Source organism: Pelobates fuscus, chromosome 1 (assembly GCF_036172605.1).
Source record: "Pelobates fuscus isolate aPelFus1 chromosome 1, aPelFus1.pri, whole genome shotgun sequence".
Classification (NCBI taxonomy): domain Eukaryota; kingdom Metazoa; phylum Chordata; class Amphibia; order Anura; family Pelobatidae; genus Pelobates; species Pelobates fuscus.
In genome coordinates, this window is record NC_086317.1 from 125,556,472 (window position 1) to 125,583,389 (window position 26,918).

The 26,918-nt window shown below is 41.7% G+C and overlaps 1 protein-coding gene across 1 annotated transcript in view; it reads left to right on the forward strand.

Moving 5' to 3' along the window:
- Window positions 1-26,918, forward strand: part of CNKSR2 (connector enhancer of kinase suppressor of Ras 2) — a 354,304-nt gene that overhangs the window by 241,430 nt on the left and 85,956 nt on the right. Inside the window, exons 16-17 of the mRNA XM_063450253.1 lie at window positions 16,782-16,830; window positions 18,509-18,681. Of these exons, the coding sequence (XP_063306323.1) occupies window positions 16,782-16,830; window positions 18,509-18,681 (222 nt within the window). The remainder of the gene's footprint in view (window positions 1-16,781; window positions 16,831-18,508; window positions 18,682-26,918) is intronic.

Genomic DNA, 26,918 nt, shown 5'->3' on the forward strand with positions numbered 1-26,918 from the left:
TGGCCCTTTCAATTAGTTATAACTTTAAGATTGGCCATTTTGTGTTACTGAACATAATAAGTAGGGGAAGAGAAAGATTAACAATATTTCATTCAGTGCGTGTCTATGAGGAGATGCTGATTGGAGCAGAGTGGCGATTTGCAGCTCAAGTGCTTTCACCTCTAATGGTTGGCTGAGATTGTCAAAACTGATGATCTCAGCCAGTGAGACTGAAATTGCATCGAGGATACCAGAGAGGGTACAAGGTGATTAAAACTGCCTTTTTATTGCAAACATTACTAGGACACTATAGCATTAGAAATACATGTTTATTCCTTTAATATTAATTTTAAAGAAAGTAGACCATCATATTTAAAAAAAAAAAATGTTTTTAAAGATAATACTAGTTATAGGTTATTTTCATTGTTTTATTCAACAGTGTAAGTGACAGATCCCTTTCAAGTTACCATTAGTTCATGTATATTCTGTGACTTGTTAAGGGATTTTCATGATGCCTTCCAGATGTATAGCATATAGCTTCTCTTGACTGTCTAGTACAGACATAGGCAACCTTCGGCACTCCAGATGTTTTGGACTACACCTCCCCTGATGCTTTGCGATGGGGTGTACATGGGGATGTAGTCCACAACATCTGCAGTGCTGAAGGTTGCCTATCCCTGGTCTAGTATAAACTTTTAGAAATTAACAACTAAACTTCTTGTTGCTTTGACAACACTGAAGCCTAGTTTTAAAGTATTCCTAAATTAAAACGAAAGCGTTCACACTGCAGAAAATAATAGCTGGTAATCATCACATGAAAGAAAGATGAAAAAGCAAGACTTCAGTTTGAAGTCAAGGGAATTATTTTTAAGTAGGAAATATGTTTTCGAGTTGCAATCCACTAAAGATAGGTAATTGCAGTCTTGAAACTTGAGAGAAACTTGAGGATCATATAAAAAGTGATTCATATTTATTTTTGTTTCTTAATTTGTTGATACATCTGTACAAGTTTGAACTTCCAAATGTCTATATTTAGAAGGGACATTCCTTGTTTTGATCCAAAACCCCTCTATCCTTCTTTTCTACCCCATGTCCCTTTTTTGTAGAATCCCCAGCTGTGTCTGAATTTATGCTTGAGCTCCACAGCAATAATACCCACAGTGATTTACATGTGGCGCATTGTTAAAGTGCGTAGTGTTCCACATCATACAATGAGCGTGCCCTGTGCTGAATGGTGTCATGGCCTTAGGACTATGCACATAATACTTAGCTGGCCACAGAGGCTGGAATATCTACGCTTGACTGACACCCCCCATTTCTGTCAGATCACCCACTTTATGGTTTGACTTGCCTGTTTCTTTGATGAGCCTGACTACCTGTCATGGCCCCCTTTCTGGGCTACCTACCTTACTTTCAGATCCCCACCAAGCACAGTTGGAAGGTATGGAATAACAACATCTTGCATCTTACCTGGCTTGTATATTAGGGTTCTAGAATGTGGTATGGTTTTACTACATGTATATTTCAATCTAATTTCAGTTGTATTTTCTCTAATTGAAGAAATAGTTTATCAATTTGTTACAGGGACACTCCAAGTACTGCAGCTTGCTTAAGTGCTTAATCTGCGAAGAGTGTGTCCTCTTTCTTTTTTTCCATTTTACAAAAATGCATGCAGCGTGACGTTATGGTATGTTGCTGCATATGAGAACTCGGTATATATTTTTTTTTGTTATATTCTTTATTTTTGAAGTGCAGTGGAGACATACATAGCATAACAGTGACATAGAGGTAAATGCATTATGAACGGTTACAAGCTTCAAATATAAGCACAATATGTCAGGAGTAACTGCACACATTTTTGGTTAAGAATGCAAAACACAAGATATAAAACAAGCTTGGTGGATATAACATGCCTAGCTGTCTAACAGTTTAGTTAGTCGATATATGTAATCTATTTTGTTTTGTTGTGGCCAGTTTGGAGTAATAACTAGGTAAGCCGTAAGCCCTGAGGCATATTAGTGTAAAAACATGCGACTTGTCAGTGAGTTAGATTGCCCAGGACTAAGCCTAGCTAAGTTACACAAGCAGGTAAGCTATAAGCGTTACAGGCTATTGAGTGTATAAGTGCGACATTAATCGGTATGAACTGGCTAGTTTCTCTACGCTTTTAAGACAAGCTAGGGATGTTAGTGGTGTCCTTTCTGTATTTACCCAATCTAAACCAAATACGAAAACACTGTTAACAGGCGAGTGATTAAGGCGTCAACACTGGCAGAGCATAGGCATCTGTGGTAGCATAATGTGGTGCACACTAGGGCTAAACTAGGAAATTAGTGTATAACAAATTTTACTAGTCCGCAGCTGGTATGGGGGGGCACCAAAGAAGCGGGTGTGTGGTCTCCCAACGTTTAGCCCACTCCTATCGTAGGGTAAGTGCTGTCCCGGTCAGGAGAGGCGTTGGTGTCGGGCCTTACTGAGAGTCCCCCGCCCCCTCGTGTCCAAATGCAGTTCATAGTACTAGCGTCCCGGGTCTCTTGTCATTCGGCAGGTTTATTTTGACATCGGGTCTGAGGAGCAGGCTTCAGTCGTGCGCGCAGAGGAAGAGCCTTCCGAGGTTGTAGGCCTCAAGCGTGACCCTGTTTGATCTTTGGGCTAGGGAGCGTCTGGCTCTTGGCCTGATCGTGTTGCTGAGATTTGCGCTGTTGCGGATGTTCCCACCTTTGCCTCCTCGCCTTCCCTGCTGCTTCAAGGCTTCGTCCCACCGATCGCGGTGCGGCTGTGTCTCGAGGTAAGTCTGGTTGGGGTGGTGCTGCAGGGAGAGATCCTCTTGGTAGTATCTGAGCTAGGGTCTAAGTAAGCCGGGGGCTCCCATTGGTTTGGGGGCGTCCGGCTGGTTTCGTCTTTGAGGACCTGGAAGAAGGCAGAGTGTCTTGGTCCTTCTGAGCAGCCAGGGAGGCCTGCTGGTGCGCTCGGCTCTGTATTCGGAGCCAGAAGTCTTGGCAGATCTTCTCAAATTTGGCCTCAAAGGTCTCCCGCCATGATAGGCCATCCAGTCGTATGTGGACTCGCGGAGGGTGAAGTGCGTCCGCCATCTTAGGTGACCACGCTGTTCCAGATTTGCTGGGTGTGCTTGATGACCCCGCAGAGGTATAGGTACACCCAGTTAGGACCGGGATGTCCCCCGCCGGTCCAAGGTGGGGGGGACAGGGCTGCTCGGGCTTCTCTGGCAGGCCCGGGCCCAGAGTCGGGAGATCGGCCGTCTCTCCCAACAACCGGTCCGGTAGGCTCACCAGGCCGCAGGCTAGGGCTTGACATGTGTCCATCAGGGCACCCGGTTCTAGGCTTGGTATGTAGTTGTGTATCTTAAGGGTGGTCCCCGGTAGCTAAGGATCTAATTCCTCTGGTTTAGCTGAGGTTTTTCAACAGTTTTGGCATATGTTTGCAGGAGCTAGCAAAACACACGTCTAGCCATCTTGGCTGTCAGGCCCCGCCCCCGAGAACTCGGTATATTACAGTATGAGAAGCCATGCTTGCAAGCCCTCTAATTAGTGAACAAAAGGGTTTTGGGGAGTAGGAGAGGGGGTAGGTCTGCAGGCACTCTACAACTTTAATAAAATAAATGTTATATATATGAAAATGGAACTAAAACAGGCAATTGCCTTTATATTAACCCCTCCGGTGGGAAAAAAAACAAAAACAATTAAATGCATGCATGTTTTCATTGGCGGTATATCTACTAAAGACTGCTTATTATTATTTTTTTTTGTAAATTACATTTTTATTGGAATTTTCTTTCTCAGTTGCATAGATCATGTAAGAAAATCATGTGATAAAACAGTAAGACACACAGGTTTCATGGAAGAATTATATAGTAAATGTGGTGGCGCAAAGGGTGAGTAGACTTGCAGGTCTACTAAATTGGAACGTAACAATGAAATTCACAGGTCTCAAACTGAGTACAGAGTATCAGGAATAGTTTAACAGGGACACTTAGTCACGGTACATCTGATCCCCAATCAGTACTGTTGTCTTTCCCTTCCTCTTTTCTTTCCTCCTTTTGTCCCCTTTCTCCTATTCTTGCCTTGTTCTTCCTTCTATTCTTTTTTTTCCTTCCCCCTCCTTTTCCCTCTCCTTCTTTCCACTTCCTTCCTTATCATTGTTCTTCTTTGTTTTTGTTTGTTTCCATGTGTGTCTGTTTTTTTTTTAAATGTTTCAGAGCAAGTGAATGTTTCTCCGGGGTATTAAGGCCTTTCGCATTGATGGTCATGAGTTTTAAGTCCACAGAAGTGAAGGGGGTAGTACTGGGTGCCATTATCTGGAATTCCCTTTGGAATAATGCGGTCAAGTTCCCCTAAATGGTCCTGAGTCACTGGTCACCTCCTAATCATGGTCTAGCGAGCTCCGTGCAAAAGCATTAAGGAAGTGATAACCAAACTTTCACCAGTATAAATTAAATAACCAAGTGAGCAACTGCTTAGGCGGTACCTTGGCAAGGTAGTGGGATGCAGATCTGATGTGGGGGTGGAGTAGTGATGCTGGCAAGAGTGACTGAGCGGGTCAGGCCTCCGCCCCAGACCGGCTGGTTGGGAGGGAATGCGCCCACTCAAAACCTGTCACTTAAGTCAGAAACGGGGCAAGTAGGGTCAACAGTGGACCAGAAAATTGAGGAGATGTCTAAATGTATTCTGAACTCTCCTCAGTTTCCACCTCGGTATATAAAATCAAGCTAACCTTTATAAGAATCCCATTCATCATCAACTGTAAAGCAACTAAACATAGTGGTCCCATGACTGATAACATAAGTGGGTTAACGAGGGGTAAGCAGTTCGGCTGTCAGCGAGATAGAAAGTCATGCATAGCTTTGCGTATGGTGAAAAAAAATAAAAATAACGTGGGTATCCATAAATGTTTGCCAACGTCTGTTTGCCATGTAGACTATATGGCCCTGCTTGGTCCTGAGTGGTGCTGAAGCCAGGTAAGGCAGGACAGATCCATTGGCTATACACTGAGAAGGGGGGTGTCCGTTAGTGCCCATTGTTGCATTACAAAATAATCTATAGAACTAATATACGTCAATGTCCCATGATGTGACGGAAATGGGCAATGAGTGAAAAGCAAAGCGAATGTTAGCAAGAGTGGGAGTCTTTCCATACTTGGTGTGTGGAAAAGTAAATACGGTTTGGGGAGAGAAGAAAAAAAAAAGTAGTACGAAAGAAATTTTATGGCTGTAAGGGTTAGAAGAGTAGCTCCCCTCCTCCGCAAGGGTAGACAGTTCTTGAAGCATCATACCCCAGTCCCTGTCCTCAGAAGTAAGGGATCGTTCCTCCAGTGAGAAGGTCAGGGAATTGGCTCCAGTGCCGTCCAAGGCCTCCTCTGACAGAGGCTGGGAGGCCAGTTGCAGCAGGGTGGAGAGGTGTAGCCACAGAGAGTGGGTAAGAGACCCCTTTTTGGGATCCGTGGCCCTCTGGGATCCCGAAGCTCTGTGGGTCTTCCCCATGATCAGGACATATTGCGGAATTTTTGCTAATTTACATGAGGTGGTTGGAGGAGAACAGGATTAAGTGGCCATATTGGTTTGCTGTCAGCGTCCCTTTGATGACATGGGGTACTGGATTGAATAACTATAAAAAATAACTATAAAATTACCTGACGTTTCCCAGTTTTGACACGTTAAAATACCCGAACACAGTAAAACACACATTGACTGCTAAAGCTAACTGCTAAGATTGGATAATTAGTTAATTAATTCCATGTAAATAACCATAGTCCACATAGAAAGCTATCTTTGTAAAACAGCAAGTGACCTGTGTCACCACACTATGACTAAACCTGCAGACAAAAGACCCCCAGGGATAGGCAACCTTCGGCTCTCCAGATGTTGTGGACTACATCCCCCATAATGCTCTTACACACATAATGCTGGCAAAGCATCATGGGAGGTGTAGTCCAAAACATCTGGAGAGCCGAAGGTTCCCCACCCCTGCCCTATACCCTAAGCCTACCATGCAGATATGCAAACTGCCTAGCTAGTTCTAATATAACCTTTTTAGAACTGAAGGTCATTGGCAGAATAAAACTTATTTTTCTATAGAACTCTTTGATACTTTACCAATATGTTAAATGTATAAAAAAAGTTTAAAAAAAAAAAGAGACAAAAAACAATAAAATGTCTATTCGTTCATATTTCTGTACCCTCTCTTCTCCTAAAATATTACAGCTGTGTATAATCTGTGTGTGTGGGCGATTTAGTGATCTTTAACCTTCAGCTTAAATATGGAATGACGACATTTAATTTTATCCATGTTCTCAAGACCATCTCATCTATGGTATATTTGTGCCCATTGTTTGACTCTTGCAGTTCTCAGTATGAATATTAATATGCTATGATGTAATTTAACACCCATGCATACCAGGCATAGATTTAAATTCTGTTCCTACAAAATATTTTACTTTTCTACTTTAGGAGGGATAGAGGGATTTGGGTCCAAAATAGGGAATGACCCTCCTAAATATGGACACTTGAGATGTATGTGTGTCTGTTTTTTTAATTCTGCAGAAGTAAGTGCCGTGGTTATTCATTAGACCAGGACAAGGAAATTGCAGAATGGAGACACTCAAATTCTGATATTTTACCTTAATTTTTTTTACCTTAATTTCATGAGAACTTCCAGTAACAGCCACTGATCTTTAAACTACTTGATTAGCACTCACTGCTATAATAATTATTAATCAGGCAACTGTGAAAGCAAGAGATGTTGAGAATGCTAATGTCTAAAATTTAACCAGTTAACGACCCCTGTAAGATCACTTTACACCTTTCATTTTGCATTATGGGAGCTGTAGTTTGACAACAACCAGAGACCTATCAGTAGACTCCCCTTGGTTTAGATTTCTTCTGATTTAAGGAATACTGAAACCCAGATTGTTGGATTGAGTCTGGACCTTGCTGACCTGGATCTTCCACCCTTTAATTAGAACTTGGATATGGAAGTTGGTTCTGATTTTAGTACAGTGGTGAGCTATGTCACAGATCACACAGTTTATCTACATATATGTAATGTTATTAATTTGTGAGCCAGCATACATTGTAAGCTATTTATGAAAAGCAAATGCTATTTACTGTGCCTTTAATTACACCTCCATATTGAAGCATGGTGTCAATTCAATTTCGCGAAAGATTTGACCTGTGCTAATGGAGATAATCTAACAGGGTTATTTGATGAAGTATGATTTGTGGTTAATTCAAACTGAGTACATAATTATTTTAGGCCAAAGGAGATTAACTGAAAACATAGCTAGTTTGGAGAATTTATTTCAAATGTTACTATTTTGGCTTAACAATTTTAAAAAATCGTTGACTTCCCAGGAATTTACGTTAGATGGATAACACTATAACAGCAGGGTTATTCATTAAAATTGGGATTTCAAATTGAATTTTACATTTTAGACCAAAATAGTCAAATTGGAAAAATTCCCCAACTCAGTGTTTAGAGTTTGGCTTTTTAGGCCTAAACTTTTACATTCATTTTTAATGTAGTGAATAGCCCTGTTTTTGTTGATGTTGTAAAATTATAAGCCATGTTATTATATTCCAGAAAGTAACATCATAAATGTATTCACTAAACTCTAAATTGTAGCAAATGAAACCCGAATGGCAAAACCACGGATGTAGAAAAATCTGCATTTCCTATCTAGTCTGACTTTTTTAAACCTAATGTTTAAGTTTTTTGGGGTTTTTTGCTTCAATTTTTAGTATAATGAATAATCCCCTAAGTATTAGAATTTGGAAGAGTTTTTGTACTGAATGTATTACTGTTTGCTAGTTCCACTCAAAGGGGATTATTCAGTAAACAATTCTAATGAACTGAAACCCAAATTGCAATCTTTCAGCATAAAGTGCTGATTTTGAAAAATTCTCCAATTCAGCTGTAGTCACAGCTTGTCTATTCTGAAGTGAATTTTGCAAGTCAGTTTTCAATTCACTACAATTTCTGATTTGTAAATAAACTCTCTTTGACAAAATGTAAATTAGGTGAGAATCAAGAAAAGTCAGTTTCTGCTAATTTCATAGTACACACACACAGGGAGGGTGTGACCGGTTTCTGCAAGCAGTGTCCAGTTTTGTTAAAGAAGATTGTTAGGCTGTCACTATTGGGTCTTAAAGGAACACTCCAAAGTGTTTACCTTTTATTTGAATAGCTGTTTAATAAATATACCCACAATGAAAACCTGAATGGATTTTTTTTTTCACCAGCTTGCAAAAGCTGCAGCTCTTTTGTCTTCAGCCTTTAGAAACCTCCTTTAGTGTATTAGCATGTTATATATTCACAAATGGCTCTCAGACATTGTAGTAAAATAGAACTTCTCTTTACTTCAGTACACACACATAATGACATAACAGAACAAGTGCATAACTTCACTATGCTGCCATCTACTGGAAGGTGGACTGCATAAACCTCAAAACATAACACCTCCCTATTTTTCCCCAGCACAGAATTTCAGTCTGTGCTTTGAAGGTTTCTCATTGCGTTGCGAAGCCAGGATTGCATTTTTTTAATCCTTCTCAACAAGCTGTAATTTCGTGGAGCTAACAGAAGCAGAATAAAACATATCTGGCTTTTTGAATGACAGACAGGGAGGTGTTTCTGCCCTAATTATAAAAGTACAGATTTCTATTAAAATTGGCACTTTTTATAAACCAATAAATAAACAGAAGTGGGTTTTTTTTGGTTTTATCTGTATGTAGTGTTCGTCAGAAAAAATAATCTCTATTTTGCAAGGTTGCTTTCAAATCTATACTGAGGTAAAGCACTGACATATATCCTGTAGGCATACACAGTACGACATAAATGTGAAACTACAATTTTCTAACCTGATTTGACAGAAACTGAAAGGCTGTCTACTTGTTTTGTTCATCAAATGCTTCTTGAAATTGCCACCTTTTTTGTTTTATTTTATTGTATATTGTTTTACTTGCTAAGAAAGCAGAATTTCTTCATGGTGTGTAATTTATTAGTCAACATTTAGTACAAGATTGCAAAACCGTGTTAGCTTAGGTCATGTTAAAAATTTTAATTTTAGAAGGGAGCTTACGCAGAGTCTGAATATTTTTACAGCTAGGGTATTTTGACCTAGATTTTACAAATCCATAATAATTTGTTAATAAGTAAATATACCCCTTTATCTGTGGATGCTTGTAACTGGGGTATCAATGGCTAAATTTTATTGAAAATATTGTACTTGCGTATTGATATGTATTATAGCTCAATCACTAACCATTAAAGTGATTTTTAATGCCAGTAAAACAAACCCATTTTCCTGGCACTGTGGAATCCTGGAGTGCCCCCCTCCCTCCCGCCCTCCATCCCATGTCACTAAAGGGGCTAAAACCCCATCAGACACTTACCTGAATCCATGTCCCTCTGCGCTGGGTCAGGCTCTGCCCAAGCTCCCCTGCCAACGTCCACCGGCTGGGGAGACCTAATGCGAATGCGCTGCAGTGGCCACGCTCATATTAGGATCTCCCCATAGGAAAGCATTATTTAATGCTTTCCTATGGGGATGTGCATACCTAGCGTGAGGACGTCCAGCGTTGTTTAGACGGCCAAAAGTCCCTCTAGTGGCTGCTGTTTGGTAGAAGTTAACCCTGCAAAGTAATTATTGCAGTTTATAAAAACTGCAATAATTACACCTGCAGGGTTAAGGGTGATGGGAGTTGGCACCCAGACCACTTTAATATGATAAAGCGGTCTGGGTGCCCACAGTATCCATTTAAGTTGCAGTGAATTGCAAAGCAGATTGTAAATGTCAGTTTAAAGGAATGCTATAGAGTAAGAATAAAAAAAATGCCAAGGAGCAGTTTAGGTTACTGACCCCCACCTGTAGGAAGACAAAAATCTATTTACTTACCATTTATCCCTCTCAGCCTTGGACTCCTCAGGGAAGCTCTGCCTCCTTAACTCAGATGATCAAGTGTATATCATTGTTGTTATATGTTTTACTGGTTTAAAACACTAATATTTGTGTTTAGGGATGTCTCCTGAGTATAACAGTACAGAAAATTCGGCCTGGTCATTTTTTAATTACAGCGGCCCACTGAAAAGGGGGCGGGCCAGATAGGGTGTGTATTGTCATCAACAATGACAAGCACGCCCCATCACAAAGTGAGCATTTTGGTTTAATGCTCTTCCAGGGCAGACCATTTGAAGAGCTCTAGCATGAGAAAAATGCCCTGTATTTGTTCTGCACAGCAGAAGCAAATTTAATAACATGCTTGCACTGTGTTTGCTTGAAATTTTTTTCTGGTGTCTTCATAGATGGGATTCCAGGAGACAAAAATGCCAGGAAAGAGTATTTTGCAGTGTGTGTGTGGGTGGGTGTGTGTGAGGGGTGTAGTGTGTGTGCAAGACGGTTGCAGTGTGTGTGTGTGTGTGTGTGTGTGTGTGTGAGGGGTGTAGTGTGTGTGTGTGCAAGACGGTTGCAGTGTGTGTGTGTGTGTGTGTGTGAGGGTACTGTGTGTGTGTGTGTGTGTAAGGGTGTAGTGTGTGTGTGCAAGAGGGTTGCAGTATGGGTGTGAGGGTGCTGTGTTTGAGTGAAGTTGCTATGTGCGTGTGTGTGTGAGGGTGCTGTGAGTGTCAGGGGTGCAGTGTGTGTGTTAGTGAGGGTGCTGTGAGTGTCAGGGGTGCTGTGAGTGTCAGGGGTTCAGTATGTGTGAGTGAGGGTGCTGTGAGTGCCAGGGGTGCTGTGTGTGTGGGGGGGGGAGGTGCTGGTGTGTGAATATGTTTGGAGGGCCTGTGTGTTGGGGGGGTCCAGGTTATTATCAATATAAATATATATATATATATATATATATATATATATATAAAAGCATTGATTGTTTCCCCCCTCTTTTCTTACCTTTTGCGAGTGGGGACCGTGCTCCTGCCATCCCTGGTAGTGCTAGTGGTGAGTGAACTCTAGCCTGTGCCATGGCAACGCTCCAGATCTCATGGGAGAAACCCAGCGGAGCTACAAGATAGAGCTCCTCCAGGTTCCTCTCCTGGCTGGCTCCCTCCCCAGCCGGCGGCCGCATCACACTCCATAACAGCGGGTCCGGCACTCGGATAGTGCTGGTCCTGCATGGACCGGCCAGGGAGATCCTGTGATCTCCCCTGCTGGACTTGGCCCATGGACATCAAGGCCCACCGGGTATTGGCCCGGTGTGCCCGATGGCTAGTCTGGGCCTGCCCTCAGCGCTGAGTTGCGGCCCCAACTCCTCCAGCATCATCCGGTGGTGCACCTAATGCGTGTGTGGTGAGCCTGAATGGTTTCCTCTGGGGTTTTCCATGATGCTGGTTCTCAGGATGTCCAGTGTCGTTTCACGGAGTCAAATGTCATGAAACTCCTGGAAACGCTTCTAGTGACTGTCTAGTAGACAGCCACGAGAAACAGTCCTAGTACTGCAATGTAAACAATGCAATTTGTAAAACATTACAGGGATAACATTGCATTTACATTACAGGGATAAGGGGACAGGGAACAGGGACTCTGTAGCCAGACTACTTAATTGAGATGGTCCGGGTGCCTATAGTGTCTCTTTTAATAGTGAAACTGTGAGATTTACCTAAATACTTTGCGCTGCTGCCTTGCCTCCCTGGCTCAAGATTGATGCTGCCAGCCAATCCAATGCTTTCCTATTGAGGAAGCATTGGAAAGCAAGTGCACATGTGTAACAAAACTGCAGGGTTGGCCTATAGACACAAGAAGCACTACATTAAGCTGCAGTTGTTCTGGTGACAATAGTGTCCCTTTAATTAAATCAAGAGGCCCATTCCAAATATAAAAATAAAAAAAAACCTTCATTTACCTCTTATGTTATCGCAAATTAGCTTAGCATATCACACAGTGCACAATTTATATGGTTTTGTAGATTGTCTATTGGAGCTAATCGAGGAAGAAAAATAATTGGATATCAGGACATTTAATAAAAAGTGGGTAAAATATATTTGTATACAGAAACAGGTTTCTAGTGGGTGTAAAAGTGTAGGGAAGAAGATGAAATAGACAGATGGCTTGATGTTATATAATAAAGTAATATGACAATGATTAAGCGCAATCAATACTTTCTGGGGTTTATGTAATATTCTGATCTGTCAAGTGCCTGTGTACATTTGGCAGTACACATGTATTTATGCTTTGCTTTTTGAACTCAGCTATTTATACAAAGAAGCTGATATCTCATTAAGCTATGTCACTGAGATGAGAAAATGATCTAATTTTTCCTTGGTTAAAAAAAAAATTCTGTGAACCCAGAGGGAGGCGTGGGCGTGAAGCGTTTTTCAGACCAGAGGAAATAACAGTGTGGGAGGACTATGCTTAAAAATCTAAATCTAGCAAACCTCCTGTATATGTTCTTATTCTAGAACATGAGAGTATAAATATATTTACCATTTTTCTCTATATTCTGTCATTTTGGTTTGCATTTTCATTAAAAGGAACAGAGCAGCAGTCAAGGAAATGCACTGAAGCAGAATAGCTGATCATATTTCACAGTGACAAATTTTAAAAGTAAGAGAAATTGCAATAAAATATGTATCAGGGTTTCTCACTCTCAGTCTGTTAGAATTAAATAAGGCTATTACACATTTTACAAATGGCTGCGTTACAGATTTTTTCTAAATCGGCTAGATTAGCCTTGTTTTCTAGTTTAAAGGGACACTATAGTCACCAGACCAACTACAGCTTACTGAATTTGTTTTGGTGAGTAGAATCATTGCCTTCAGGATTTTTGCTGTAAACACGGTCTTTTCAGAGAAAATGCAGTGTTTACATTACAGCCCAGGGATAACTTCACTGGCCACTCCTCAGAAGGCTGTTAGAGATCCTTCCTGGGTCATGGCTGCATATAATGCATCCAAACATTCAGTATCTCCTCCCTCTGCACGCAGACACTGAACTTTCCTCATAGAGATTCATTGATTCAATTCATCTCTATGAGGAGATGCTGATTGGCCAGGGCTGTGTTTGAATCATGTTGGCTCTGCTCCCGATCTATCTCCTTGTCAGTCTCAGCCAATCCTATGGGCAAGCACTGTGATTGGATCAGGCTACCACTTCTGATGATGTCAGCACACTGCTTGTTTTTCTGAGTCTAACAGCATGCAGAGTTACCGCTTCAAGCTTGAATACAGTAAGATTTTTACTATATTTATGGAGGCATGAGGGGCCCAGGGGGCTAGATGGTGGTTTTAACACCATAGGGTCAGGAATACATGTTTGTGTTCCTGACCCTATAGTGAACCTTTAATAATTAACCCTGCTTGACTTTATTCACTAATTGTAGATAATTAAAAAAAAATTAGCTAAATAGCCAAGCTTAAAAATAGGAGAATTTTACACACTTAATTCTATTAACCTGAAAGAGGAGTTGTCACTTCTCTGTAATCTACGCCTTTGAATAAAATATAAAAAGTTACCCATAGTGTGCATTAATCTTTTTTTTCATTAAATGCTCGGATTTTGTTTTTGTTTTTGTTTTTTTTTTTTTTAATTTATATTAAAGATATTGTTTGTTTGTTTCACTATATGGTGGCTGCCAGTTCTGCTCTTGCTAGCAAAAGCATGCTTTTGTCCACTCCGTGCCCCCACCAATGGGCAGTGGATCAGAACTATGTAATATGGTTTAGGGAGGCATATGCCAAATTCCCATCCACCCCCAAATATATATATATATTTTTTTTTTTTTTTTAAAGAAAAGCCTGCAGGCACTTTATAGCACAATATTTGTTGAGTATTTTATATATATATATTTTTTTACCTACATGAAATAATGTAATCTTGTTGAACAATATAAGGATTACATCATTTAATGTACCTTTTCATGTATGCAAGGAGATTTTAAATGGAAAATATAATGTGCATTTTTCAAAGTATATTTGGTAATAGAGACATGAGACTGCAGGATGTCTGTCCTCTATAATGTATTATTTTAAAGAAAGTAGAACTGTCACCTGCATACTGCTCTTGTTCATGTAACAATGATTAATTGCTTGAGGCATTCCTGTAATAGGATTTCTACATAAATGAAGAAAAAAAATTATTGTATTATAGTGCTAGAGACTAACTCACGATTAATTCTATTCATCCAAATCCATCTAAGGGAATACTGTGTTCTCTCTCCACAATAAATGGACCGTGCACTGATCAGCCACAACATTAAAACCACTGACAGGTGAAGTAAATAACATTGATTACATAGTCAAAATGGCACCTGTCACGGGGTGGGATATATTTGGCAACAAATGAACAGTCAGCTCTTTATGTGTTGGAAGCAGGACAAATGGGCAATCGAAAAGATCTGCGTAACTTTGACAAGGGCCAAATAAAGATGGTAGATGACTGGGTCAGAGCATCTCCAAAACTGTCTTGTGGGGTGTTCCCTGTATGCAGTGTCTAGTACCTACCAAAAGTGGTACAATGAAAAACAACCGATGAAGCAGCTGTCACACAGTGCATCACAGTTTGCTGCATATGGGCCTGCGTAGGCGTACACCAGTCAGAGTACCCATGATGGCCCCTGTCCACCATTAAAAGTCCCTTCAATGGGGATGTGAACATAAGAATTGGATCATGTGATCAATAAAGGAAGTTTAGACATTAGATTACTTTTTACAGGAAGTGTTTAGGAAGGCTGTACAAGTTGCATGCGGGGAAGTATGACTAAGGCTATATAAATAAAGTGATTTACCGCCTAAATGGCAGAGAATTTCGGAGCCTATAGTATCCATTTAATAAAACATCACAAAGATTCAAACTATATAAAGAACTACTCCTCCAAGACCAGATGGGGAGGAAAAATACAGGTTTAACTTTGTTGCATGGGGGTGCACGGACTTTAAATCCCACTGAACAGGAAAATTTCATTCACCACATCAACCACTCATAGCAAAGATATAGTAAAAATCCAGATTTCAAAGAAGGGTGAAAATATTATAATATATGTGTGACAAAATAAATCAAATAATATAAATCCACACCTCAGCTGTTTTTTTTCAATAGTTTTCCAATGCATATTCTATAAAATATTTTCCTCTTCTTTGGAATACTGAGTTTGAATTTTCCTATGTTGTTGTTTCAAGTGATCTTGTGTGCAGACATTACCTGCTGTTGTAAATCACGGTTTCCTGGGCAGTGTTTTTAGAAGTGTGATGACATCTGGAAAAACTATATATCATCATTCACACAACACTGCATGTTGTATTATCTATGAGCTGTCACTTCATGGATGTCTCTTAGCGTTCTTCATCAGAATTAACCCAAAAAGGCAGTATAAATCACATTTTGTTAAATTAAATCTCTATTACTGACAGGCTAAAAGGGAATATTTTATATTACATTGAAAAACAGATGAATGGCACCTCGCTGAACTACTTTGGTCTGTAGGAGATGAAGAGAGCATTTTTCAGCACATTAATCGTCTGTCAGTAGCTCACATTTCCTTCACAGCTAAGCAATTACAACCTGTTTTCGAAGAACAGCATATGCTGTTAGGTTAAAAGGTATTGAAAGGACACAGTACTTTTGCTGTAAATTTAAGCACTTACATCTGATTTTGTTATCCACTTCTTTTCTCTTCAAAGTATAGGAGGAATATTAATTATTAACCTGCAGAGCACGTCTTTGTCCTTTTTTTCATTTTTAAATCTTTCTTTTTCAAGATTCAAATATTGAAAATACAATGTCCAGTTATAATTAATTTCAATCACATTAAACCACCGTATTGCTTCATAGTTTAGGCCTCCGCGTGCATTGCACAATAGGATGCCTACCAACCATCCCGATTTTTGGCAGGAAAGTCTTGATTTGTGTGTCTTGTCCCACGTAACAACTAGGTTCCCTGGTGTCCCAGTTATTGGGACACAAGGGAGCTGTCAGCAACAAGCATAGTGCGAGGGAATCGTTACGTTCAGGGCACTAGGATCCTGCAAAGAGTACTGTAACAGCGAACATACATGGTCAGTAGACGGGCCTCAGATGATTCACGACAGACTGACCTGCCAGTAATTTGGACCGACCTGCCTCCTTTCTAGGCAAGGATGCCCTATTTGTGGTGGAACCAGCTATGCAATCACTTCTCTAGCCCCGTCCCCATTACAGCCCTCTCGGCACCCCACTTCTCTGAACACCAGAGTTGGGAGGAATGTAGTTAGGCTTAAAATTATTTGTATGGCATCTTCTTGCTGTGACAGAAAGGTCAGGTATACAATGCGGAAAAAAAAAATATAAAAAGAAATAATAAAAGTTAAATTTGCTATGGTATTGCACAAGAATAATCAAGGTATGAAAGCTTAACCTTAAGCTGCTTCAGCTTTTTAATACTTGAAAGTTTGTCTTAATTATAATTTCTGAAACTCAGTTATTTGTAATCAAAATTTACAACTCTTTCATAGAGATAAAAGAGTGATCTGTTTGATGACGAGCAAAATCTTTAATACTTTTCCTGGCCAAATTCTGAGAACATTTTCTCCCAATTTATTCAATACATGAAATCACTTGCTTGTGAGTGCTGTGCTCTTCAAAATTATTCCACTGAAAAAGATTGAGATAAAAGTTTACTTGTCTGTGCTAAAATATGGTTCTCATGAAATTCTTACCAGTTGATCACTCAAGATGACTTGTTTAAAGCATTCAAATAACAAAAGATTAGAAATCTAACAACTAATGGGTAAATTATGCTCCTGGTAAAAGTTGTTAAAAATGTGAAATAATACAAAAAATCTAGTAAATTAGATGCTTATTTTTTTTTGCTTTTTTTATATTTACAGACATTTCAACAATCGTCTTTGCAGCATAAATCCAAGAAAAGGAACAAAGGTAACGTGCTAAAAAAAAAACCTAGATTTAGCTATCTGATATCTGTGTGAAGTAAATGGTATTAGGATTGCATCAAGCTTCTAAAACTTAGAAACTTTAAATTGAAGTATTTTTACAATCTCATTTCAGATGATTGCGACAGGTTTCTAAACCTCAGAAACTTCAAATGGAAGTATTTTTAAAACCCTCTTATTGCAGATGGGAAGAATCCATTAAAATAGATTTTGTATTTATTCTTCTAACCTCTGTACAAATTGTGCTTTTCTTCCCAAAACATATCCGCCCCACCAGGGCTGTATCAATAGTCGAGTGAAACTATTTTCAATGCGCATATAATAATTTCGGCGACCTTGTAGTCCTGAAATTATTAAGCCCTTGTGGCTATGAGATTGAAAATTCTACCCTAATTATAACTTTTCTAATTCTCAAGCACCCTATTGCTATTAGTAATCTAATAAAACATACAATATATTAACATCATTATTTTTGCTGCAAAAATGTAAAGGTATATAAAATCTGAAAATATAATTGCTTGTACATGTTTTGCAAAAATAGTTTGCAGTATTATAGTGTAACTCCAATCATTAATATGAGCTGCTGTCTTGATTCAACCAACTAATCCACATATTAAATTAATCTATTTTTCTTAAATGGGCATTACCGGATATGATGAAGTACCATTTTAATTTGACAGATAAATTACTCATCCCGTGATCTATATACTCCTATAGTCTAAATGCTAGCAGGTTTAGTTTGTAGCAGACACTTCACTTCTTGTCTGTTTTCTTGCTAAATCTGTTATAATGTCCAAGATTTTTTTTTCCTTATCTCACAGTTAGAGACCACAAAAAATATCAATTTAGTGAAATAAAAAAAGGTGAAAGTATATTTAAAAATAATATCATCATTTGCCAGGCTTCGCATCGAACTAGTTATATATAATTTCATGTATCAATAAATTGTACAAGTTCCTTTGCCATCTGTCCTAATAACAAAATATTCCACGACAAACTACAAAGTATTCCAAATTCACATCATGCATGCCCACGAAACATCCAAGTGGCCTTCTGGCAGCCAAACTCAAGAACAGAACATGGCATGACTACATTACACTCAACAATATTTCCTGATCTGTACTGCTGTTCAGCTAGCACAATATGCAAGAAATAATATATTTATTTTTCCTGTTAAGAGGCAAAATGTTTTCACAAGATCTTTTAAATAATACAATACTATTCTCACCATAATGAAACTGACCAGAAGACAAATGTATGAACTTATCCACAGCAATAAAACTTACATTATTGCGTATTTAAACATCCCCTTACCAGCCCCCTAGACCCCCTCCCCCCCAACCCCCCCCCCCCCCCCCCCCCAAAAAAAAAGCATTTCTCTTTGGTGATATTAACACTTCATAGATATGGCATATCAGTGTTTGGCTGCCGAAACAGAGCATGAATTTAATGAAAACTCAAAACATTGTTTTATACTCCTTTTAGAATGCAAACTGCATGGTATCACTGGTCTACCAAAGTTTCATAGTATGTGTTATATTTCTATGTATTTAATTCTCTACTATATTGAATTGATATAGCATATTTGAGGAATTATGATATTACTAAAAACACAGTTTTGCAAAACAAATGACAATGTATCCATCTGCATTACCTTCTCCAAGGTTCTGTTCCCGGCAAAAGTAAAAGACGTATATCGTGCAAGGACTTGGGACGAGGTGATTGTGAAGGATGGCTTTGGAAAAAGAAAGATGCAAAAAGCTACTTCTCCCAGAAATGGAAAAAGTATTGGTTTGTTCTAAAAGATAGCTCTCTCTATTGGTATACGAACGAAGAGGTAAGAATTTAACAAGACACTTAAACTGATAATTGTGTTACTTTCTCCTTTTAAATACACCTTGAATGGGATGCTAAGTGTGACACTGGTTGGTACGGCAAGTAGTTGATCTTCATCGCTGAGGTTGTCTCTTTTGTGCAATGTCTTGTTAGCACATATTTGTCCTGGTTTGAAGGTTGAGTCCTTGGTTGGTTGTGGCTTGTTAGCAATTTGATGCAACTGGATATGACAATAACATTGCTCTGGAAGGAAGTTAGAACAGGTTTAAAATTATTACACTCAGGTTCAGCAATGTCATACACACCAATGGTTGAGAGTGAATGTTAACAGTATGTAGGCTGCAAATGTGTGACCATGTCTGCTACCCCCATGGTGGCATGGCCTACAAACCTCATTATGTGTCTGTGGATAGCAGCAGCTAATAAAACTATATAAGAGAAGGCTAGCTGAACTGAAGAGTGCATGACTAGCCGTTAGGAGTAAGGTCGACTGCCAAGAAGCAAGGAGGTGGAAGCGCAAGCAACGAGTTATGTGGAAGGGCATGGCCAATTGGCAACCATGCACTACTAATTTGTTTGGATTTGGGGAAGCTATTATTCATTAGAGCTAGTTGTACTGGGTTTAGCTTAGAGGGATTTTTTTCTAATGACGTCACAAACTTATGGTATCTGCTAGAACTGCAGCATGAGCACTATGCCATAGAAATAAACCTAAAGGCATTATGGCAAGTGCACACACAATGGCGACAGTCAGGGCCGTCTTTAATATGGATTGGACCCTGGGCAAACATTTGCTTGGGCCCCCTGAACCCTGTCGTCCCCTCCCTGGCATGCAATCATGCCCCCCACCCCAACGCAGAGGCGGACGTAAAGTAGAGAGGGCTCTGGTGCATGAATTATTTTGGGCAAGAGGGGGCAAAAGGTAGATCCCCATCTGTCATGCAACTCCAACAATGCTTTGACAGCTGGGGCGCTACCATTTTCCCATGCATGCAGGGTTGTATTTAGCACTGAGCAGTATTTGTGTGTTTGAGTGTAAGCATGTTTTTGTATGGAGTATGTTTGTGTGAATGTAGGGGTGTGTTTGTATGTGGAGATGGCATTTAAATGCAAGTATGCATTTATGTGTAGTGTTGGTTTATGAATACACTGGTGTGTTTATATATAATTTTGTTGTTTAAAAAAAGAGGTGTGTATATATGTAGTGTTGAAATTTGAATGCAGGTGTGTATTTGCGTGTAGTGTTGAATGCTGAGATGTATGCACAAATACACATGCACTGTCACAAATACACACACACACTGTGATACACATACACACACAGAAACACTTGCAGATACACAGATATACACAATCATACAGATGCAGCTATACAGACACATTTACACACACTGACACACACACATACAGACACACAACCTGGCACACATGCACACAGATGCACACACTGACACATACGCAGATACACTGACAACATACAGATACACAGACACACACAATGACAACATACAGACACACAGATACATAACATGACAAATGCAGATACAAACACTGACACACCTGCAGATACACACATTGGCTACATACAGATACATGCACAGGTATACACACTGGCACACACACAGATACATACATACTGACAACATACAGATACACACTGACACACACACACACAGACACTGTGACAGACATACTGACACTGTGACAGACATACTGACACTGTGACAGACATACATACTGACACATACACAGACATACTGTCTGGCACACCGACATACATACAGACACACAAACTGACACACACAGACATTCTGACATACACACAGACATACATACTGACACACACAGAGACATACAAACTGACACACAGACATATACTGACTGACACATACATACTGACACACTCACAGACATACTGACACACACACAGACATATACTGACTGACACATACATACTGACACACACACAGACATACATACATACTGACACACACACATACATACTGACACACACAAAGACATACATACTGACACACTCAATTATGTAACTGAGATATAGAATTTTTACGCGGTCTGGGTATTTCAGCCTAAACTTTGCAATTTATTCTCAGTTTACCCCATTTCCTGGCTTGGTAATTCCGTGTTTCTCATCTGATTGTCAGAAAAACAAACCATTTATAACACCGCAAAGAATGCATTAACATGGAAAGCCTCCAACTCCCCTTATATTTTACTTTATGTGAAACTGTGGCAGTGTGGGGTGACAGTGGCGGTGTGGGGTGACAGTGACATTGTGGGGTGACAGTGGCGGTGAGTTGTGACAGTGGCAGTGTGGGGTAGCGGTGTTGCATTCAACACACACAGACATACTGACACAATGACATACATACTGACACACACACATACATACATACTGACACACAGACAGACATACTGAAAGACACACATAAATACTGATACACAGACAGACATACGGACACACACAGACAGACATACTGACACACACAGACATACATACTGACACACACACACAGACAAACTGACACACACACACACACACACACAGACATACTGACACACAGACACACACAGACAGACACTCTTCAGTTTCCTACCTTTGAAAGAGGCTTCCTTCCCTGGGGTCCAGTGTGCTGGCTGGGGTAGTTGGGAGTTGGGGGTCTGCTCCCCCTCCTCACTGGATGCTGGCTCAGCAGCCTCCTGCGCGGCCCGATGTCTGTGAGGTGGGAGGAAGTGATTTGCGGACGTCACTTCCTCCCATGCAGCCGTTAAGCAAGGGCCCGGTCGCGCTGTTAAAGGGCCACAGCGCCAACCGGACCCCTGCTGGAACATGCTCACTGGGTGGCCCTAAGGGTATGGGCCACCCGGTGGGCCCCCTTAGTGTGCGGGCCCCGGTGCAGCCGCAATACTAGCACCGCGGGCCCATTAGGTAGGGATATATTTAAAAAAACAACAAATTTTATTGCAGGCAGCGGGGCCCACGGGGCAGCTGCTTTGGGCCCCCCATGAGTAACTGGGCCCAGGGCAGCTGCCCCGTTTGCCCCTCCTTAAAGATGGCCCTGGCGACAGTCTTGGTTTTAATTGTCTGAATATTACATTTTCATTAGAAAGAGACTTGCCTTCACCACAAATAGGTATTGCACACATGTCTAATTTTCCTCATAATTTACAGTGTGCATGCACAGTTATTGGCCATATATATGGAATCAGGAGACATTTTCATTTTTACATTGTATTCCCTGCTTTCCCTGCTTTTCGTATTAGCTGCAAATCTAAAGTCAGTATGTTATTTTATTTCAGTATGTTGTCACGTCTAAACATTTGTTATGAAGGAACACAACTGCAGATTTCTTATAGTTTGAATATTTATTATCAAAAGTAAAAGGTATTGACTTTAAGTCCAATTACAGGTACTGTAGCTTTAATTAATAAACGATAACTGAAGTCCACAATTACAGGCACTGTAGCTTTAAGTAGTAAACGATAACTGAAGTCCACAATTACAGGCACTGTAGCTTTAAGTAGTAAACGATAACTGAAGTCCACAATTATAGGCACTGTAGCTTTAAGTAGTAAACGATAACTGAAGTCCACAATTACAGGCACTGTAGCTTTAAGTAGTAAACGGTAGTAATTAGCAGACACTGAATCAGAAAGAGTCTCTTAGTAGTATTAATGAATTAGGTGATAAGAAGTTACAATAGCTGTTCCATAGACTTTAACTGAAGCGATATAGATGCAGCTAACTGAGACAAAGTATGAGTTGAAGTTAGCTGTAACGGTTTTGTTTTATCGAAGGACTTTGAAGACAGGAAATAACAGCTTTGAAAGGTAACGCTTATCACAGTGGTTTTACTTAGCTTCCGGCACATAGAACACTGGTTCCCGAGATCTCCTCAGAGGCGGTTATCCTGGATGGAGAGAGTTCAGCTTTAGTCGTGGATGAGGAAAGGTGAAGGGAACTTGAAGTCTTCCAGTCCGGTCCGGTAACAGAGGGCTTTCACAACGATGTTGTAGCCGGTTCGTGAGTACGGAACGTAGTTCAATAATCCAGCGTCGATCAGCTGGTGCGGTCGGATTAAATAGGGAGACCGTGTCATAAAGGGGTGTGGCTAGGCTCCGTAGAACCAGGAAGTACGAGGATACCATAGTTAAGGCATGACATATGTCATTTAACAAAAATATGTAGGGAGGAATCATAGGTAGCATGCATTCATATTTAATGACTATACATTAAATATTTTAAAATGGAAACAAAATTCTTCTGTATGGTTTACCAGTACGAAGAACTCCTATTGTGGTGCAGAAATGTCAAACTTCTCAAAAAATATATTAGTTCTAACCAGAAATGTAAAATGCTTCAGCTTCATGATTAATGTTTGAAACATGTATTTTTATTCAACCTGTGTTATAACATCTTAATTATATAAGACTGGCAATGTACTGTCGGATTTGTTTTCTTTCTCAGAAGCCGTGATTAATACATTTAAATTGATATATTATTAATTTATCATTAAAAGGAAAAAAACATATGCAAACTTGAATAAAACATAATAAAATTACATACATTGATAGAAAAAGCTTTTCATTTGAACAATAGTCAGAAATTACAAAGAAATTAAAAAAAATTGTATCACGCTTTGCTGTAGATATTTTTTTTTGTTAAATAAAAGCCCTTTTGATTAAAACCTGTGTTAAACAATATAGCACTGAATTTCTGCAGTTTTTCTGTGTTTTGTGTATGACTGATCTTAAAGCGGCACTGTCATGCCGAATCCTGTTTTTTTTTTAACCCCCCTCCCGCCTCCACTACATCCAATCGACCCCCTAGTCACCCCCAAATGCCCCTAAGCCCCCCACATTACCTCTTTTTAATTCTTTATCTTCTGCCCCGATCTTTATTCAGGGCGCCGCCATCTTTGTGTGGGTAGGTGAAGTCCCTGTGGGAGACGTCATCTACCCACACTACACAGACTGTGAGATTCCCGCACATGCCCAGTGAAACACCTGGACATGCGAACGGGAATTTCACCTATTCATTCATTCATCAGACAGACGAATGAATGAATAGAAAAAATCAGATGAACAAACTAACACTGTGTATCAGTGTTCGTTTGTTCGTTCAGTTTATTACAAGGAGGGAGCTACCGGCGTGCAGCTCCCTCCTTGTAATATGTAAAGACAGAAGCGGTGGGGAGCTGTGCTCCCCACCACTTCATAAGCCCCCCAGGTCCCCCCCTCACTCTATGGGGGTCAATATGACCCCCATAATAGCACAAGGGAGATTAAAATCTCCCCAATACCCCTACTCGCTATACCGCGAGTAGGGGCATGTCCACTAAACAGTGAGCAGCCTGTGGCTGCACATTTCCAAGACAGAGCTAAACACAGAGAATGTCTACATTTAATTGTACTTTCCAACCTCACAAACATATATTTGTTAAATATAGGGGATAACTTAAAGCGGCACTGTCATGCCGAATCCCGTTCGGCTGCTCACTGTAAAAAAAAAAAAAATGGTAATAAGGGGGGGACCTACTGTCCCCCCCCCCCGGCCCCCACCCCTGCGCGGTGGGTGGGGGCCCTAATAAAACAATAAGGGGGGGGGACCTTCTGTCCTCCCCCCCGGCCCCCACCCCTGAGCGGTGTGTGGGGGCCCTAATAAAACAATAAGGGGGGGGGACCTATTGTCCTCCCCCCCGGCCCCCACCCCTGCGCGGTGGGTGGGGGCCCTAATAAAACAATAAGGGGGGGGACCTACTGTCCTCCCCCCCTGGCCCCCACCCCTGAGCGGTGGGTGGGGGCCCTAATAAGACAAGGGGGGGGACCTACTGTCCTCCCCCCCTGGCCCCCACCCCTGCGCGGTGGGTGGGGGCCCTAATAAAACAATAAGGGGGGGGACCTACTGTCCTCCCCCCCTGGCCCCCACCCCTGCGCGGTGGGTGGGGGCCCTAATAAAACAATAAGGGGGGGGGGACCTACTGTCCTCCCCCCCTGGCCCCCACCCCTGAGCGGTGGGTGGGGGCCCTAATAAAACAATAAGGGGGGGGGGGAACCTACTGTCCTCCCCCCCTGGCCCCCACCCCTGCGCGGTGGGTGGGGGCCCTAATAAAACAATAAGGGGGGGGACCTACTGTCCTCCCCCCCTGGCCCCCACCCTTGCGCGGTGGGTGGGGGCCCTAAATGACCCCCCCCCCATCAAGGTGACTAGGGGTCCTAAGCCCCTAGTCACCCCCCACCCAAAACATTCTATCCCCTACCTACCCCCCTCACCCTAAAAATAGTGAGGGGGGGAAAAAATAACTAACCTGTAAAAAAAAAAAAAAAAACTTACCATTTGACGTCTTCTTTTTTCTAAATTCTTCTTACTTCAGCCCCCCAAAAGGCCAAATAAAAATCCATAAACCCGTCGCACCAGTGTGATTGGATGGATTTCAAGCCATCCAACCACAGTGCTCTGTGTCATTTTACACAGCGTGGGAAAATTGAACTTTCCCACGCTGTGTAAAATGACACAGAGCACTATGATTGGATGGTTTGAAATCCATCCAATCACAGTGCTCTGTGTCATTTTACAAGCGTGGGAAAGTTCTTTGGAATTTTCCCACGCTTGTAAAATGACACAGAGCACTGTGATTGGATGGTTTGAAAAGCATCCAATCACAGTGATCTGTCATTTTACACAGCGTGGGAAAGTTCTTTTGAATTTTATGGATTTTTATGGATTTTTATTTGGCCTTTTGGGGGGCTGAAGTAAGAAGAATTTAGAAAAAAGAAGACGTCAAATGGCAAGTTTAATTTTTTTTTTTTACAGGTTAGTTATTTTATTCCCCCCTCACTATTTTTAGGGTGAGGGGGGTAGGTAGGGGATAGAATGTTTTGGGTGGGGGGTGACTAGGGGCTTGGGACCCCTAGTCACCTTGATGGGGGGGGGGGTTCATTTAGGGCCCCCACCCACCGCGCAGGGGTGGGGGCTAGGGGGGAGGACAGTAGGCCCCCCCCCTTATTGTTTTTATTAGGGCCCCCACCCACCGCGCAGGGGTGGGGGCCAGGGGGGGGGGACAATAGGTCCCCCCCCCTTATTGTTTTTATTAGGGCCCCCACCCACCGCGCAGGGGTGGGGGCCAGGGGGGGGAGGACAATAGGTCCCCCCCCTTATTGTTTTATTAGGGCCCCCACCCACCGCGCATGGGTGGGGGCCAGGGGGAGGACAATAGGTCCCCCCCCTTATTGTTTTTATTAGGGCCCCCACCCACCGCTCAGGGGTGGGGGCTAGGGGGGAGGACAGTAGGTCCCCCCCTTATTGTTTTTATTAGGGCCCCCACCCACCGCTCAGGGGTGGGGGCCGGGGGGGAGGACAGTAGGTCCCCCCCCCCTTATTGTTTTTATTAGGGCCCCCACCCACCGCGCATGGGTGGGGGCCAGGGGGGAGGACAATAGGTCCCCCCTTATTGTTTTATTAGGGCCCCCACCCACCGCTCAGGGGTGGGGGCCGGGGGGGAGGACAGTAGGTCCCCCCCCCCCTTATTGTTTTATTAGGGCCCCCACCCACCGCGCAGGGGTGGGGGCCGGGGGGGAGGACAGTAGGTCCCCCCCCTTATTGTTTTATTAGGGCACCCACCCACCGCGCAGGGGTGGGGGCCAGGAGGGAAGACAGTAGCCTCCCCTCCCCCCCCCAATCTTTAACCCCCGCGCAGGGGAGGGGGGGTGTTTATTAGTTTTTTTTTTTTTTTGTTTGTTTTTTACAGTGAGCAGCCACAGGCTGCTCACTGCTTACTAGACATGCCCCTACTCGCGGTATAGCGAGTAGGGGCATATTATTTACTAATACTAAGTAATCTTTACTTAGTATTAGTAAAGTTGGCTGAAAGACCAATTCAGGTATTTCAGCCTTTTAGTAGATAGCTCCCTGATACCGTGGGAATTAGGGAGTTATCTACTAAGCGGCTGCAAGATGCAGCCGCGGCAATGAATAGGATCGGAGTTTCATTCATTAGAATGAAATTCCGATACAAACAAAGTACCGAATTGCATCCTAACACCAATGGAGAAACAGTGCTCATTCTGTTAGGATGCAATTCGGCAGTTTTGCCGGCGTTCTGTCTAAGTGACAGGACGTTCGGCAATACTGACAGGAAGCATTGTGGGAACAGGGAGGAAAGCTAGGGATCATGGGAAAATTGCTCTGACCAGCGGAAATGAAGCACACTTTGCTCCTCC